At 38.1% G+C, this 18,231-nt stretch overlaps 1 protein-coding gene across 1 annotated transcript in view; it reads left to right on the forward strand.

Annotated features, from left to right (window-relative positions):
- The window catches only part of LOC113122876 (polycystic kidney disease protein 1-like 2), a 29,364-nt gene extending 11,708 nt beyond the window's left edge, over positions 1-17,656 (forward strand). Inside the window, exons 20-43 of the mRNA XM_026294516.1 lie at positions 43-174; positions 801-914; positions 1,185-1,299; positions 1,386-1,576; positions 1,652-1,882; positions 2,142-2,243; positions 2,563-2,741; positions 3,093-3,239; positions 5,688-5,887; positions 6,034-6,266; positions 6,532-6,763; positions 7,313-7,538; positions 8,620-8,857; positions 9,022-9,112; positions 9,212-9,346; positions 10,219-10,404; positions 11,856-12,186; positions 12,355-12,488; positions 12,648-12,775; positions 14,239-14,399; positions 14,767-14,977; positions 15,484-15,585; positions 15,769-15,900; positions 17,486-17,656. Of these exons, the coding sequence (XP_026150301.1) occupies positions 43-174; positions 801-914; positions 1,185-1,299; positions 1,386-1,576; positions 1,652-1,882; positions 2,142-2,243; positions 2,563-2,741; positions 3,093-3,239; positions 5,688-5,887; positions 6,034-6,266; positions 6,532-6,763; positions 7,313-7,538; positions 8,620-8,857; positions 9,022-9,112; positions 9,212-9,346; positions 10,219-10,404; positions 11,856-12,186; positions 12,355-12,488; positions 12,648-12,775; positions 14,239-14,399; positions 14,767-14,977; positions 15,484-15,585; positions 15,769-15,900; positions 17,486-17,656 (4,122 nt within the window). The remainder of the gene's footprint in view (positions 1-42; positions 175-800; positions 915-1,184; positions 1,300-1,385; positions 1,577-1,651; positions 1,883-2,141; positions 2,244-2,562; positions 2,742-3,092; positions 3,240-5,687; positions 5,888-6,033; positions 6,267-6,531; positions 6,764-7,312; positions 7,539-8,619; positions 8,858-9,021; positions 9,113-9,211; positions 9,347-10,218; positions 10,405-11,855; positions 12,187-12,354; positions 12,489-12,647; positions 12,776-14,238; positions 14,400-14,766; positions 14,978-15,483; positions 15,586-15,768; positions 15,901-17,485) is intronic.
- The last annotated feature ends 575 nt before the right edge of the window (positions 17,657-18,231 follow it).

Genomic DNA, 18,231 nt, shown 5'->3' on the forward strand with positions numbered 1-18,231 from the left:
TCTAGTGTGGTTTAACACTATTTTAACTTTATGCATTTACAGATGCTGAGTTTACAGAAAAATCCATTTTCCTGGAATGAAAGAGGGAACATCAGTGGCCCAGTAGGAGCCCTGGCCCTCACAACACAAGGTGGCTCCTCTATCCCTGTGGAAAACTTGAGTGACGACATTGAGGTCTGTCTGATTTCAGTTTCAAAAAGATCATACTGACAAAGTTTGTTTTAGGAGAGGTCTGATATAGTATAATAGGTATACTGTATAATATGTGAATATTTAATTTACATTAAGCCTGTGACTCATTTCATGTTAAAAAATGTAAATGTAAAACAAATTGTGGAGTGAAAGTGGTGCATGGGTAAAGGCTCCATAAAGGTTATTAGTTTTTACTGTGCAGTGCATTACATACAGATCCATAAATAATTATAGAACCTTTTATACTTTCATTTCCACTTACATTCATTTTGTCTGTTCAGATTAAGATAAAATTGTATTGCTCTTTTAAACAATTATTATCTATTATTATTATTATTTATTTGTAACTATGATGACCTACATGATGTGTTGGTTAAGAATCAAAAGAGCATAATCAGATTATTGGTTTTCTTAGAAAGCACTGGTCAAGACACGAATCACAGATGAGCTCAGCTCCCTCTCCAACATGAGGGAATGTTTACTAGATTTTCAATCAGGCTGTTAAAATGTTTTACTAGATTGCAAAATGCTGAAGTAATCAAAAATCATTTTCCATTTGTAAAAAAAATAAAAATGAACATTTGGATTTTGTTTTGCCTGGTGCTCAGATTTTCTTGCCAAGACCTGCTGGAGAACAAGTGAACATCTCGGTTCTGGACCTGGGGAATTTCAGCACCACGGTCATAAATGTTCCTTCAGCTGACTCTATGCTGTTGTTAAAGGTCCAGTAACATGTTCTTATGTCTCTGTACAGCTTTGGTTTATTGTGACTCTGGACAATTTGTTCATTAATGTACAAATAATTATTTTTATTGTAACATACAGTGCTGTGAAAAAGCAGCCCACCTTTTTCATTTTATTTCATTATTTATTTATTTAGCTTTTATTTACTTATTATTTATTTAATAATTTTCTTTTTCTTTTTTTTGTGGCTGTGCCAACTGTCCATTGCTGATATTTGTGCTGAAACTATGTTGACACACCTTTTAAAGATGGTGCCTTCAAAGGATCCATTGCCCTTCAAACTGTTTCTTGGTTATATGGACTACCCCACTCAAACAAATTATGTTGCGATGACAGAGATGCCTCACCAGGGAACTACACAGGGTAATTTCTTTCCTTACTGGTGGAAGTGGCATGTTTAAAGTTGATTTTTGATCCATTACTTGAGTACTTTTCTGTGTCTTGTACAGAAGAGAGATACTCTTGGCTACTGGACCCTAAGACATTAAATGGAAATACTGGACCACACTATCTTTTGGTGAGGCCCATAGTCGGTCCGGGTATTAAATCCATCAGTGCCACTTTATCCATCACCTCTATCACCGCCGCATGCAAATTTTGGGATGAATCTATATCAGATTGGAGAACATATGGATGTAGGGTGAGTACAGTAATGTAATCTGTCTGTCCTGTGTTGCCAGAACTTTAATGACAGCAAAGGCTGTTGTCTTTAAAGGTTGGTGTTAAGACTACACCTTTAGTCACCCAGTGCCTCTGCAACCACCTCACCTTCTTTGGGAGCTCTTTTTTTGTCACTCCCAACCTTGTCGACCCATCACGCAGTGCCGAGCTGTTTGGGACCTTTACACAGAATCCTGTGGTTGTGTGCTTTGTGGGTGCGCTCTTTGTGGCCTATTTCTTGGTGGTTGTGTGGGCTCGACGAAAAGACAATCAAGACGCAGCCAAGGTACAGTACACCCTTCTCAGAGTAGAATTCGTACAAATGTCCTAGCAAATCGCCTGTTTCATTGGAAACAAAACCAAGACTAGGGCTAATAATGTAATGCTGCCAGTAACTAAAGAAATGTAGGTGCACTTGAAGATAAACCAAATCATGACGGAAAAAGGATAAAAATGTTCAGGCACTACAGCCTGAATAAATACAGGTCTTTTATACAATCCATTCAGTTTTGTTGATTTATTTGTTATTGTTGGCTCATTGGCAGGTTAGAGTGACCGTTCTAGAGGACAACGACCCAATGGACGAGTACAAATACCTGCTAAGTGTTAACACTGGGCTTCGGAGAGGAGCTTCCACTTCCTCTCAGGTAACTGTCCCTACAGTTCAATCAGAGACATTTATAGTGAATGCAGTCTATAGTAAAAGCTGTATAGTTATATTTTTTATAATAATAATTTCTCTATGCGTCACACACTGTGACACACAGTCTTGGAATTTGCTGATAAAATTTTGTGTGACTCAGTGAAACGATTTTTATTGTACAGTTTAGCTGCATTTGATTTAATGGCACTGAACATGTATCACATGTTCGAACCTGACCCCAGCCTACATGGAAGTACAGTACGTAGTTTTTAGTTCACTTTGGTTTTTACACTTTCAACATGCAGAGTGCTGAACTCTTATAGGTGACAGTAACTCTGCTGGGCACTGACACAAACAGTGAACCGCACCACCTGTCAGATCCAAAGAAACGTCTGTTTGAGAGGGGTGCGGTGGATATGTTCCTGTTAACTACACCCTTCCCACTGGGAGACCTGCATAGCATTAGGCTGTGGCACAACAACTCTGGGAGCCATCCTGCCTGGTAAGCAAACACAGAAATGTCAGACCGAAAAGCAAAAAAAAATCCTCAAAAATAATTTTTTTCTTAACAGAATGTCTTGGCTCGCAATTATCCTGATCTTAGAAATAGCAATTTGGTCGACTTCTCCAGAGCACACAGACATATTACACAAGTGGTTGTTATTTTAGCACTGCTACAGGTTTGCTAAATATTTTTCACACTCTGAGATCTGCTTATTTGATCATTTCAGTGTAATGTCTCCAGGCTATTTTTAGACATAATGAAATTAATAAGCACCAAATGAAGGTCGTTATAGCTAAAGGTTATATGAAAGTTGTTGAGTCTTGTATTTATTCTAGTTGCTTTTCTCAGGTATGTAGGCAGCATTATGGTGCAGGATTTACAGATCAATCAGAAGTGGCATTTTCTCTGTAACTCCTGGTTGGCCATAGACATGGACGACTTTTCCCTCGATAAGGTTTTTCCTGTCTCAACAGAATTAGATTTGAAGAGGTTCAGGTAAGCACCGAGGTACACGGCAGCACCATAAAAAAACACGATTTTTTTATTTGAATTTGAATGACTAGAGTATGGATGAAATACCAAAAATGCAATAATTGGAAGTTGACTGCATACTCAATTGTGAAACATGAGAAAGTCAAGTATGTAAAGGATCCATCTTTCAATTGAGCTCTCTCTTTTAGGACCAGGTGGCTAAAAACAATTTAAAAATGCAACAACAATTTTGTTTCATAAATATAGCAGACATATGAATCAGAATGAGATGAAGTAAATTTGTTTATAGAAAATGTATTTATAATAAGATCCATTATAGCTCAGGCTGTCAAGAAATATTGATTTATTTGTTATATATTACGAACATTGACACAATTAACCTGGAATGCTGCTTTTGTTGCCCCCAGCCAGATTCCAAAACGCATCCCAAAAAGTAAACTTAAATAATGTTAAGGAAAAAAATCAACAGCACCGAGGATAACTGTTTAAATCAATTAACAGCTTCCTTCCCTGAGCTAAGCAGGCCACAGTGTGTTGTGCTTTTTATATTTTATATTTGCTTCAAGCACATCCATAATTTATTTATCTATACAACCCCAATTCCAAAAAAGTTAGGACACTGTGTAAAATCTACATGAAAACAGAATGCAGTTATTTGGATATCTCATAAGCCCATATTTTATTCATAATAGAAGATAGAAAACATATCAAAAGATATTAAACTGAGAAAATGTACCATTTTAAGAATAAAAAAAAGCTAATTTTGAAATTGATGGCAGAATCACGTCTCTTCTTTTAACAACAGTGTAAACGTCAAGGAACTGAGAAAAACCGGTTCCTGTAGTTTTCGGAAACAGTATTGTCCCATTTTTGCCTGATATAGGAGTCTAACTGCTCAACAGTTCTGGGTCTTCTTTGTTGTGTTTTTTGTTTCAAAATGCGCCAAAGATTTTCAATTTGTGAAAGGTCTGGACTGCAGGCGGACGAGTTCAGCACCCGGACTCTTCTACTAAGAAGCCATGCTATTGTCATATTGGCAGTATGGGGTTTAGCATTGTGAGGCTGAAATAAACAAGGCCTTCCTTGAAAAAGACTTTAACTGGGAAGGAGGATATGCTGCTTTAAAACCTGGATGTGTCTTTCAGCATTGATGGGGCCTTTCCAGATATGCAAGCTGCCCATTCCAAATACACTAACACACCACTATGCCATCTTTTGCACTGAGCACTAATAACAAGCCGGAAGGTCCCGGAAGGGCAGTCATGGCCGGATAGGGAGTCGGACTTGTAACCTAAAAATTGCAGGTTCGAGTCTCAGGTCTGGCAGGAAATTGTCGGTGGCACGAAGCGAACAGCCAGTGCCTTGTCCACCTTCAATACCACGACTGAGGTGAGACCCTTGAGCAAGGCACCAAACCCCCAACTGCTCCCCAGGCGCTGCAGCACTGGCTGCCCACTGCCCCAGGTGTGTGTGCACGGTGTGTGTGTGCACTTGGGTTTGGGTTAAATGCAGAGCACAAATTCTGAGTATGGGTCACCATACTTGGCCAGTTAAGTCACTTTCACTTTCTTTCTCTTTAGTCCGGAGGACACAGCACCCATGGTTGCCAAAAAGAGTTTCAAATTTTGATTCGTCTGACCACAGAACAGGTTTCCACTTCGCCACAGACCATTTTACATGAGCTTTGGCCCACAGAAGATGTTTCTGGTACATGTTCATAGATGGCTTCTTCTTTGCATAACATTTTTGGATGGCATGGAAATGCAGTGCTATCCGGCACAGAAACATCAGCTTTTTACAGATTGGTGAACCTCTGCTCATCTTTACTTCTGAGAGACTCTGACTCTCTAAGATGCTTTTTGTATCCAATCATGTTACTGACCTGTTGTCAATAAACCTAATTAATTACAAGATATTCTTCCAGCTCTTCTTTGTAGGTACCACTTACTTTTCCAGCTTTTGTTGCCTCTGTCCAACTTTTATGAGAGGTGTTGCGGCCATCTACGTCACTGTTGGGACTTAATCTATACTGGTGACCTCGCCTGCCTTCCACCCAAAGAGAGCTGGGATAGGCTCCAGCAGATCCCTGTGACCCTGGTTAGGAATAAGCGGGTATAGATGATGGATGGATGTTTTCCATGTTCTTTTGTGAATAAAATAAGGATTTATGAGATTTGCAAATCATTGCATTCAGTTTTTATGTATATTTTTTTGTAGTGTCCCAACCTTTTTGGAATTGGGGTTGTATATATCTGTGGTTATGTGCCCTTAATCCAAGCTGAGTCAGGCCTCAAATCTATTGCCAAGAATCAAATAACTGTGGGTCCACACTGAGGTTTAAAAGTGATAAAATGACTGACTAGAAATTACAAAGTGATGGTAATTCATCAATGAACAGTTCCTGGTTTAAATGTTATTTGACATTTTTACTCCTTCTTGATTTTCTTCCAGTAATTTGTTCTTCACAAAGGCAACAAAAGATTTCAGTGACGGACACCTCTGGTACTCAGTGATCAGCCGACCACCGAACAGCACCTTCACTTCTGTGCAGAGAGTGTCCTGCTGTTTCTCTCTGCTGCTCTGCACCATGCTGACCAGCATCATGTTTTATGGCATCCCGACTGACCCCTCTGAGCAGGTCATGGAGCTCGGTACTGCACGTTTTCATTTGACTTCATGAGAAAAGAACAGTGTGTTTCAGGTCGTATATTTTATAATATATGTACAGGTATTTATAGGCCCAGAGTAGCATTTAAAGATAAAATCTTTCTTTCTCTCTCTCACTATCTGTTCCCAGGTAACTTTCAGTTTACCTGGCAACAGTTCATGATTGGCGTTCAGAGTTCACTCATCATGTTTCCAGTGAATATCATCATTGTCAGTATCTTCAGGAACACCCGTCCTCGGGAGGTGTCTTGTTGCAAGCGCAAAGTAGAAAAACCAAATGTCCGTGAGAAGGAGAGTAGTTCTCAGACTCGTTCTGCCACTACCAACATGAATGCTAATGTCACTTTAGACCATATCATCAAAGTAGGTACCTTATATTTTCACACACTGCACTTGCATAATTGTTCCCTAACCGTATAGCCATTTAAAATGCTTCAGCTGAATGTGAAAAGTCTGCTAAAATAACAACAGCCCTAGAGATTATTTAAACTTTTTTATGGACTCTGACATTTCTAGTGCAAATTCACGCATGATTATTCTCTAATATATGTTCTGCATATAAAATCACTTATTGTGTATCATCATTTTATTATAAAAATCACCTTTATATTCTAATATTTGCCCTCAGGATATCACAAAAATTGCCCATTCACTATCTGAGACTGTGAAAAGCAACATCCCATGCAAAGAGTTGGAGTTTGGGCCTGGACAACAAGTGGATATCAGTGCTGTCCTTTCTGTGGTGGAGGACTTCATCAGACAGAACAACAAAACCAGTGACCACCTTCACAATCCACCGAGCTCCCACAACATTGTTCAGCCTCAGCTATCAGGTGTGTTCTGTGTGGATAGTAGTCATTATTAGGTACAGTGCTCTTATAGTATAGGGAGAGGAGGATGTAATAAGAGCCAAAGTCCTGCATTCTTCCCAAGATAACGTCTGTTGTACTTCACTAAAGGTGTGACTTTTCACAGATTGGTTTCAGTAGTTATTTTAAGAGGCATAATAACAAGGTTTTATGTCCACTTTCTAAGCTTTAATTGCTCTTGGTGGAAAATTCACCTCCATTCAATTCACTTTATCTCCAAAAGTTACTATATTATTCAGCAGTATTTTCAGTTGGCAGAATACATAAATAGCCAGAACAGTGTGGAGTTAAGTGAGACTGAGTGAGTAATCATCAGTCAGATCTTGAAAGAATCAGAGGCCTGTATTATTATGGATTTCATAGGTCTTTAAACACCTATATACCTCTACAGCCCAATGTAGCAAGCACAAAGGGGGTGGATCCAAACAAGACAAAATTGCCGATAAGGCAAATGTGCCAAAACTGCTTTCAGAATAGAAACAGTAGACACAGTTTACTATATAAAAACTACTGTATTTCCAGGGGGCAGTGGTAATGGACATCCTGGGACATCAGTGGAGAGCATTCAGAAGAATAGCAACAAAACCCAGTATCTGCACAGGCAGCTGTGTAACATTGACAAAGCGCTAAGACTGCTGGGACCCTCTGGCTTCCCCAGCCCACACAGCTACAGGCAGGCTCTGCAGCAGCTCCATGACATGAAGAGCTTACTTGAAGATCAGCTCATCACATCCAGCGGTGTCAACCAAGATAACTTGTCACAGAAGTACAGAACTCACTTACTACCAAGACCATACTGGTGGTTTTGCATGATCCATTCTGCCTTTTATCTGTTTACATGTCACATCCTCGAAAGTCACTTTAAAGTGAACAATGAGTTTTTTTTACTTGTATTTTATGTAATTGTCTCTTATTCTATCATCAAGGACACTGACATTCTTTGTCTTCAAATTGTTACTGTGATATCACTGTATCACACATATTTCAAGCCTTTGCAAATTGGTTTTATTGGTGTGCCAAAATGAATGAAATCCACATTATGTCATTTTAAGATTACAAAATATGCTGCAGCTTAAACTGGCAAAACCACTGGTATAGTCTCTTCACCTGCAAACTTTTTTTTGCAGGCTCAGGTCTTTTGTTTCCAATCTCCACTGGAATTAATATATGCTGTATATGCTGTGCTTTGATTTGGTGAAAACCCATCCTCTGCTGTAAGATTATGTTTATCTGGGAGCCCTCTCACTTTGAGCCCCCACTCTGGGAACCACTGGCTTAATGGAATAGTTTGGAATTATGGGAAATGTGCTTATTTTCATTCTTGCAGAAAATTTGATTCAAATAGTTATACTGCTTATATGGCTGTATGGTAAATATAAAGTCAGAGACAGTTTAACTTGGCATAAAGACTATAAGCAGTGGAAAATGACTGGTTCTGTCCAAAGCTTAAAAACGTATATTTCCGAAAATGTAAAATAGTTGTTTTGTTACCTTTGAACAGATGCAGCTCTTTTCCTGTATTTTCAATCTTTGTGCTAAGCTAAACTAACCAGTTGCTCACTGTAATATTTACTACAGAAATGAAAATGTTGATCTTGTCTAACTCTCAGCAAGAAAACCTTTTTCCTGAAATGTTATGAAACAATACACAGTGTTTAAAATCTGCAGAACAACTGCTATAGTCTTTTTCACCACTTTCATATTATACAAATTATTTTTTTAAGATAATTCATACTTATAAATGGAAATGTAAAGTAAGCCAATTAAAATACAAATTCTCATCAAATGCAGTAATTGTACGTGTACGTGTAAATTAGTAAATTGTATTTTGCTCTTTTCACTCGTAGATTGACTCATGAGGACAATGATGGTGATGGTAGTCAGAAGAAAAGGGTGTGCTGTCATGGAGGGCTACCCTGGTGGTTTATTTTTGTTGGCTGGCTACTAGTGATTGCTACAAGTTTTGTAGCTGGATATTTCACAATGCTTTATGGGTTGAAATTTGGGAAGGAACGATCCATAAGCTGGTTGGTGTCCATGATTGTGTCCTTTTTTCAGAGTACCCTAGTCATTCAACCACTGAAGGTGAGAAGAATTTGTTTTCCCCCTCTTCACTAAAATCCCCATGAGCATTACGCATTTCTTAGTTCAAATATTTTCTCATATTAATAGGTAATTAATCTCTATGAGTATCTGTCACATCTCTTAGTTTCAAATGAACATCTTCATTCTTCTCGTTTCTGCCCCAGGTGCTATGCCTTGCCGTTTTCTTTGCACTGGTAATAAAGAAAGTTGACGAGGAAGATTTTCAGGGCAATATAAGAGATGACACAAATCTAGGTAGAAAAGAATACACTTGAAATTTGTTGGTGTCAAATTTCAAGTGAACAAACATGTCCAGCTTTTTCAACAATAAAATACATATCTCTTCATCCACAGGTTATTCTACAGACCAACACAGAGTCAGACAGGGCAGGAATGTTTATCAGCCACCTCCTCCTACAGACATTGAGAAGATGAAAAGGACTAGGATGTTGGAGCATAAAGCCTCCGCTCTGCTCAGAGAGATCCTCAGTAAGTAGAAAATACAGAATGATATACTTTTTTTTTTAGCTTACTGGTATTTTGACATAATTTGCAAGTTAACCAGACCAGTTACAATTGAAATGGCTTTAGTTGCAGGTCTCAGTTATTATGGAAACAGTACCTGACATAATGCTAAGCAGTAACCAAGTGTGACTATTTAAACACACGTGTTGATCAGTCAACCAGTTATTTCTGTCTTCCTGTTGGGACTTAATTTGCCATACTCTACAGCCTCTTTGGGTTTTGAAAAAAGCTGGTTAAAGAAATGTGAAAATTGTTTGTGTCAGGAGAGTTCTTGCTAGATGGTGTGCAGACAGATAGGTCCCTTGGTGTCAGGCCTGGGGAGCTCTCATTGTTGAGCCTGGACCTGTCCAGGGTGTACCCTTGCCATTCACCCAAAGAGAGCTGGGATAGGCTCCAGCAGATCCCTGTGACCCTAACTAGGAATAAGTGGGAATAGATAATGGATGGATGGATGTTTTCTTCATATCTGTGTCCATTCAGCCATCTTGGCAATTTCTCATGTTCAAACATGTTCAACACAATCATTCTATTTTCACCAATTATATAGTGACAATATTAAATTCAACACAAAAATAACATTTCTAGAAATATTCATTTCATGGTTAACAATACACATATTTTATGTGTAATATTTCAATGTTAGTGTTCATCTACCCCTCATCTCCTCTTGCTGTTATATCTGTAGTTGTTCCTGTTTATCTTTTGGTGTTGGATCTTATTCTGCTGATGACAGGCCTGGGTATTTGAGATATGATGGTGGTAATGGTATAAAGCAAATCTATAAACGGTCAAAGCATAACTCAAGATGTGGCCATTTGTTATGTTGTATGTTTCAGTCTACATGAGCTTTCTGTGGACAATGCTGATGGTGGCATATACCCTGAGAGATCCCAATGCTTTTTATCTCAACCAGCACATCCGTGACAGCTTCAGCGCAGGCATCTCAGACAGCATGAGTCTTGGTGACGTGTTCACTTGGTCCAACACATCTCTGCTCAGTAACCTCTTTGGAGTTTGTCCAGGTAAAATGTTTTCCATCTGGAGAGGAGAAAGAAATGATCAACCAACATTTTGCATTTCTCCTGTTCTCTCTGATGCAGAGGCAGAGCTCTGTCTTCTACAGACAGAAATTTTTTACTAAAGAAAAATTTTCCCGTTTTTATATCCTAAAAGGTTGAAGTGCTTTGTTGAGAACACATATGTGGATTTACACTGGCTTGTGTCAAAGGAACCTTCATGCCTCTTTCAGTTACTATAGGTTAATGACTGATGACGTATGGTTAAACGTATATTTAATTAAGGCAACGGTATCCAAGGAGTTCAGAAGCTCTAATGTTCAAACAGGCGAGAGGTCAAAACCAGGAGATCAGTTCAACAAGACGAAGGTAGGCAAACGTCAGCAAAAGGGTCATCCAGAAACATAGCTAAGGTCTTATACAATAATCCTCACGTGAGTAAGGTAAACTGGTAAACACGTACGAACAATGACAATGACAATGACAGTGACAATGACAATGATCAGGAACGTACAATGGTAGTGGCCATGACAGTGGATGAAAGAGCAATCCAGCATCAAGGTGAAGCAGCCGACAGGTAAATGTACACTATCGCTGATTGCTTATCTGAATCAGGTGAGGCTCATCACCTTGTTGCCTGATACCACATATACACAGAGAGAGAGAGAGAGAGAGACACACACAAGACAGATCAAAAACAGGTGAAACTAATAATCATGACTAAACATAGAACTACCTGGAACAAGACCAGGCAAAACAGGAAACATAACCAGACTAAAAGTCTCTAAAAGTCCATGACAAGGATCATGACACTGTCTCACTGGAAACTGTACGGGTCGACAGAATACTGGGTTGGCTTTATAGGCAGAAAAGCTCCCAAGACATTGGGTTGTTATTTTGGGTTTTGTTATTTTTCATGATACTGGTTGGTTATTACTGTTATTTCTACCTTACTGTTGCATTATATTTGTTAATGTTTGTTCATATTGTACATATACAAAATAACTGATTTTAAGCCACCCCATTTTAGACTCACAATTTTCTGTCAGATCAATTTAATCATTTGACATTAATTTATGTCACAACGCTTCATGTTCTGGATTTTACATGTTGTGGCTACATGCCTAGTTCTAACTATGGAGAACAGAGAGTCCATGTTACTTTTCTGTAATGCTGACTTTCTGTTATATTGTGGGTGCTGCATCATCTTATGTATAAACTTTACTGAAATGTCTAATAGCTCAGTATGACCATGTACATCTTGGCTATTGAACTTTTTCTGTGACTGTTTGAGGTAAAACTTTAAAATAAGCTAATACAAACAGTAACACTGGGTCAACAATTGTCTGACAACATATTGGTAATGACTGACCAGTTAACCCAATATGGAGAGGATTATTTCATTGAGCATTGCTGGAGAACAAATGACAAATGAATCATGAAATGCTGTGTTTCAGGATTTATTACAGATGGAAACTCCAAGCTAGTGGGTAATGCCCGTCTTCGTCAATTGAGAGTGATGAAGAACTCCTGTCAGATTACAAGGCACGTGCTGCATTTGGTGCAAGACTGTCAGGCTCCATATTCATGGGAAGTGGAGGATATGGGCTCCTATGGCTCTGGCTGGGACCAGTCAGTCAGTGATAATAGCTCGACAAGCAGCTCTAGCCCCTGGAGGTACCAGACAGGGGATCAGCTCAGGGCGTACCCTCTCTGGGGAAGAATGGCGCTCTACAGAGCAGGTGGCTTTGTAGCAGTGCTCGGTCCTGATTTGCAAAATGCCAGCAGGTGTGTACATTAGCAAACTGAAATGCATCTATAAACTGTGAATTTACATTATCCACACTGGGTAAAGGAGGTTCAGAGACGCTGCTCCTCTGCTGTAGAACAAAGCTGGTGTGGATAACACCTAAAATAGACACTACTGTTAAAGTCTTTATTGTCCTCCATCTACAGCACCCTTGACTATCTGTTCAGTAACAAATGGCTGGATGAGTACACAAGGGCACTCTTCGTGGAATTCACCGTATATAATGCTAATGTAAACCTCTTCTGCATTGTCACGTTCTTGCTAGAGACCACAGCCACAGGTAAGATTGATCATTCCTTCTCAAATCCATTTACAATCCAACTTTAATAATATATTATCTGGAGAATGTTATCACACAAACCTGTGCATCTAATATCATATTCCCAGATTTGGTTTTGTACTATTTAATGAAATAAAATTGTTCCTATTCATTTTACAGGATCCTTTCAGTTCTACACTGAGTTGCACAGTGTTCGTCTATACCAGGCAACTGATGCTCTTTACATCTTTGTTGCAGCTGTTCAAATCATATACTTGCTTTTCATCCTCTATTACATGTTCCTGCAGGTAAACACAAACATGATTACCACAGAAAGTGGCCCTAGACCTGTTAATTGTTTGGGACTTTCTTATCTATCCTTGTGCTGTGTTTGAATTCAGATATTTGATTAGACTGGCTGAGGTTTCCATATTTACAGGGGACTTTACAAACTCAGGGACCTTAGAATCGGCAGGCTCATTAGTCCGTTCACATGAACCCTACCACCCTGGATTTTAAAGCAGCTTCTCATAGTTTTTTTGGGGGGGTGGGTCTCCTGCCCAATTTTTCCTCCAGAACATGACATTGCTGTGGCTGGCAGAAAGCAATCTAACCAGAGAGACCTGAATTAGGGTTAAATGCCTCATGAAGCAGCTGTGTTCAGAATGTGAATGTGGTTAACTAACTTTCAGTGACTGATTTATTAGTATGAGCAAAAAGCAATTTGCAGCTGTCAAACCCTCTTCTTCACTACCATGCTTTACGTTTTCTTTAATCTTTCACCAAATTAAACATTTCATTTTTTCAAACATTTCAAAATTAAAAATTTCAAGTTAAACAGGGCGTTAAAGAGCCAGCTTTCATAGTCATCATTTTCTGATGAGAAAAGTATATGAAGACAGGAATTGTTATGTGTTAATGATAATTTTGACATTGTCATTTTTACGTTATGGTGGCAGGGGGTGATGAAAGAGATGAGTGAAGGAGAGGCGTAGGACCCAAGTGCTGGACACAAAAAGGCTTTATTCCTCTGAGATCGAGCGAGTGGAGTCATGAGGGTGTAATAGCGCTAATCTTCTCAGTTTTTTTTAGTAGAGCACTGAGTCATGTCATAATTATATATCTTTTTTTCATCGTCTTCAGGGCAATTTCAGTTTATGTTGATGGGAGTTCACCATTAACTATAATTTCTGAGATAGTAAGCTCCCATTGTGTGTTCTTCCCATTAGACTGTCACTATGATACAGAAACATGCAAATTCATTTCTATTATCAGTATTTTGACTTGCACAGAAAAAATATATATTTCTTTAATACTACATGTGACGAACTGTAAAGCTCTTTAAAGTTACCCAATATTTAGAGTCCTATCAGGAGTCACACATATATACTTCATTTAAAAGCACATTTCAGAAATGCATCCTGCACTAATGCTAAGCATTTACAGCTAAACATAAAAAATAAAGTGTAAACTGACTATAAACATTTATGTTATGTACATTTCCTTTTTTGTATTCTTTTAACTTTATTTATTCCACAAAAAATCTTAGGTCTCATAAAAACTTAATATGCTAAGAGGGTAAGGAATGGTAAAATATCTAATCTTAGTATCCAGCCATTTTGTTAAACATGATTACATTGAGAAAGTGAGCATTGACTTCTGGCAGGTTTATTTTTGATATAGGTTACCCTTTTTAAATCAATGGGAAAAACATGCAGACAAACTGCCTCCTGCTGTGTTATGTATTACAATACACTTCTTTTTGTGGAAGGGCAAATTAATGAAGCAACAGCGGTGGGCTTACTTAACGAGCAAGTGGAACCTTCTGGAGTTGGGTATCATCTTGTTGAGCTGGAGTGCCGTGGCTATCTTCATCAAGAGGACCGTGCTTGGAAACCGTGATTTGACGTACTACCAAAACCACAAAAACTAGTGAGACTAGCATCCAGTAATGTGTTTTATGTTTAATTGGAACTGTCTTCTTGGGACCAGAGTGGGTCAAATGTCCAAAGTCCACATGAAGTAAACAAGTGCACAGTTCTGCAGCAGAAGAGACTGTTCTTGTTTTCTCTCCCTTATTGACTCATATACCTTCAGTTTTATCTCCTGATAAATTCTCCTTTTACCTTTGATACTTTTAAGGCTCTTTTGCTGATAGTACATCTGTAAGTAGGATTTTGAATGCAGTGCTTACTTGTAAATGAGTATTTTTACATAGTTGTATTGGTACCTTTACTTAAGTATAGGATCTGAGTATTTCCACTGCTGTTTACAGCTCGTATGTTTAATGTGTGTGTAGCTTTCCCAGTTTTTATGAGACAGCCACAACAGACGCGATGCTCCAGTATCTGGTCGCCTTCCTGGTCTTGCTAACCACCGTCAAACTGTGGCACCTGCTCAGAATAAACCCCAATATGTACATAATCACAGCCACACTGCAGCGAGCCTGGAGTGACATATCGAGCTTCCTTGTGGTCATTGTCATCATGCTCATAGCGTATTCTGTTGCGGTGAGTATACTGTCCTTTTACCAAGAACTGCCTCTTTCCAGTTCCCATTTATTATATGGGCAAATATATTATATCACTGCTGTTTTCTGAGTCAGTGGGACTTAAATAATACAATGTTTTGTTTTCAAAATGTGATTTGAAATTTCATTTCTTATAACTACTGGGATATTTAGGCAATTTTAGTTTGTTTTTAAATAAAGTCCAAAATAACACAATAAATTCAATTTAAAATTAATAGGGAGATCTGAGTAAAAACCTCCCCCTTGCTTTTTCTAAGATCCACATATGTCCCAAAAATACTGTCAATGCGTACTCCAGCTGTCCTATGTCCTATGTGCTATGCTCATAGTACAGTGATGGTGGTGTGGTGGGAGGTTGTCCTTAATATATTAATGACTTTTACAGTACAGATTTTCTGTATATAAAAAGTATCATATGAATTATCTATTTAATGACAATTGAATGTGCGGTAGAAAGAAATACTTCCTCTGCTTGTATATTTTTAGAGCAATGTGCTTTATGGCTGGAAGTTGTACTCTTATAAAACATTAAAGGATGCTGTCATGACCATCATCAGCTTCCAGTTGGGCAACTTTAACTATGACAAGGTGAGTAAGATCACCCCATCACAAAATAAATTGTTTTCCATATAAAACACCTAAATATGAGATTTATTCTGAATAATAATAGTCTAAGAACATACTGCAGTCTCTTTCTTTCTTTTGCTTTTCTGATGTGATCAGTTTTAGACCAAAATGATGTTGATGTCTCATTGATTCCATCTTTCCCAGGTCTTAGACTACACCCCCCTACTTGGTGGATTACTCTTTGGTTCCTGTATTATATTTATGTCATTTCTCGTGCTCAATCTGCTCATCTCAGTGATCCTTGTGGCATTCAGCCAGGAGCAAATACATCACAAGGTAAAATGTCTCACCAATTAAAACACCAAATTAAAACCAGAACAGCAAAACACAAGTCATATATTTTATATTCTGCTTTATTACAGATCAAACAGGCATAAACATTGAGTAGAGCACAAAACATGTTTATACACTATCTGGGTAATCTTTCTCTGCTTTTTGATATATGGTTTCTGACGAATCTGCAAGATCTAAGTTGATCTAAGTCATTTAGAGTATTGAATAACATTTATTTATATACTACAGAGCTAGAACGTCTAATTTAAAACCTACCTTGAGACTACAGATAGTATTGCAGGTCTTCTTGAAAGCATTGATTGTGCACTAGTAACAGTTTCGTGTGCATGCCATTTGTAGAGCACTGGAAGAAACTACGTTAGAAATAATACAGTCAGAGCAGCAGTACAGGAATATATTTCCTTTCACCGATTGTGTCTTGTGGGCAAGAGCCAGGAAACCATGCAAGCCAGGTCCTTTGAAAATGCAAGATGGTGTAACCTGGGATTATAATTTTCTGGGTGTGGTGTGTGAGCAAAAATACCGAACATGATTCCTAAATGCTAACTAATTCATATAGTTATTTATTGAAGCACATTGTACATTGCAGCTGCTAAAAAGTCCAGATGAACTCAGTACAAACACCATCTATTCCTTTTGTATTCCTCTTGTTCAATATTAATTAAATAAATATGAGTAAAAATGCACATCCTTATTAAATGAATAGCATCAATGTTGTGAAGAAACTGTAGATTATAACAACTCAGTTCATTATAATTGAGAACTCTTCTATTCAAGAGTAAGACATCAAGTCAGACTGTTATATTTTAAATCGTTTCTCTTCCTGCCATGATTTGTCAAAATGGCCTTCTTCAGTGTTGTTGCTGTGCTGCAGTAGTGACACTGACACTGACCATGACACTGACAAGGTTATGAAGTGTTTGAAACTGAATAATTCAACAACCTGTGCATTACTGTAATCTCACTAGCTCCTGCCTAAGTCCTATCTGAGGTGCTTTATTTGCTTTTAATAAAACCTTAATTGCTGGCAATGGAGAGAGATTTCATAACACTGTACTTTGTGGTGCAGTTTCACTAAGGCTTATCTTGCAGTAAGGATCCTAAGGTTTACAAACATTATCCTGAATCCTACCATATGCACTATATTCAGCACTAACTCAGCAGAATCAAACAAAGTAATAACACAACACAATAGAGCAGTGTTGTTGGAGTCAGCTTTGTTTTATCCTCAAGCTTGTTTCTCAATAACAATTCTCTGTCTTTTCCATTTAGAGAAAGCAGTGTTTAGCAAATGCAGTGTTATCCATAACTAAAGGGGTATCAGTGTGGGGGACTTTGATGACCTCTTGTAAATTTCCAGCATGAATAAAAGACTTTTTTTTATGAAAACCAGTGGTAAAATGTCACTATAATAACAGAGAAACTATAGAGCAAAGAAACAGGTACAAATTGAGATCAAGGGTTAAAAGCATTCCTTACATGTCCTAAGTGGATATTGTAAAGAGCTTTTCTTGAATGTTTGCTGTCCCTCAAAAATTGATTTTTGTCACATCTCTCTCTTACCCAGCCCTCAGATGAGGAGGAGGTGGTTGATCTGATGGTGAAGAATATCTGCTCTCTTTTTGGAATCAAATATAAAGATACTGACGACTCCCAGGAGCCTAATGTGAATGACAGCAATGGTATCGCCCTTAATAACAGCAAAAACAGCCCTAACAATTCCTCAGCAAACATCTAGGGACATAGCTTTATGTTGTAATGTTTCATATTTGAATGTTTTGGATATTTGTTTGCACTGCATGCTCATTTGTTTATGCTCATTTGTTTATGCTCATTTCTTATTTGTTCCCTGCTTGGACTGTAGGTGAGAATATGCTGTGCTGCTTTGTTGCTCTGGTGTGATAGCTAATTATTCTATACAGAATTACATAGCTGTTTGTTGGTGTGAATTAGACGTTTATTTAGAGAACATTTTATTCAAAACAGTTCGCTCCCATTGCAAATATAAAAATAAATTCCATGCTTCAATATATATATATATATATATATATGACTTCGCTCAACCAAGGGTGTGAGTAGTAATCAACAGATGACAGTTAATAGAGACACAGCTTGGCTTACAGATGACATCTTTAATGTGAAATAATAGTCCAGAAATATTTGTGTAAGTATAGGGATGTTTTAATGCAGTTTATAAAATACTAATTTGTTTTGTTATGCCATGCTTTGTTTGATTATAATGTTGTAAAGTATAATGTGATTGGTCAGATAAAGACCCCAGTATGGCTCTAGTTTTCTTTCTTTTAGTTAGGC

This window comes from Mastacembelus armatus, chromosome 21 (genome assembly GCF_900324485.2).
Source record: "Mastacembelus armatus chromosome 21, fMasArm1.2, whole genome shotgun sequence".
In the NCBI taxonomy this organism is placed as follows: Eukaryota; Metazoa; Chordata; class Actinopteri; order Synbranchiformes; family Mastacembelidae; genus Mastacembelus; species Mastacembelus armatus.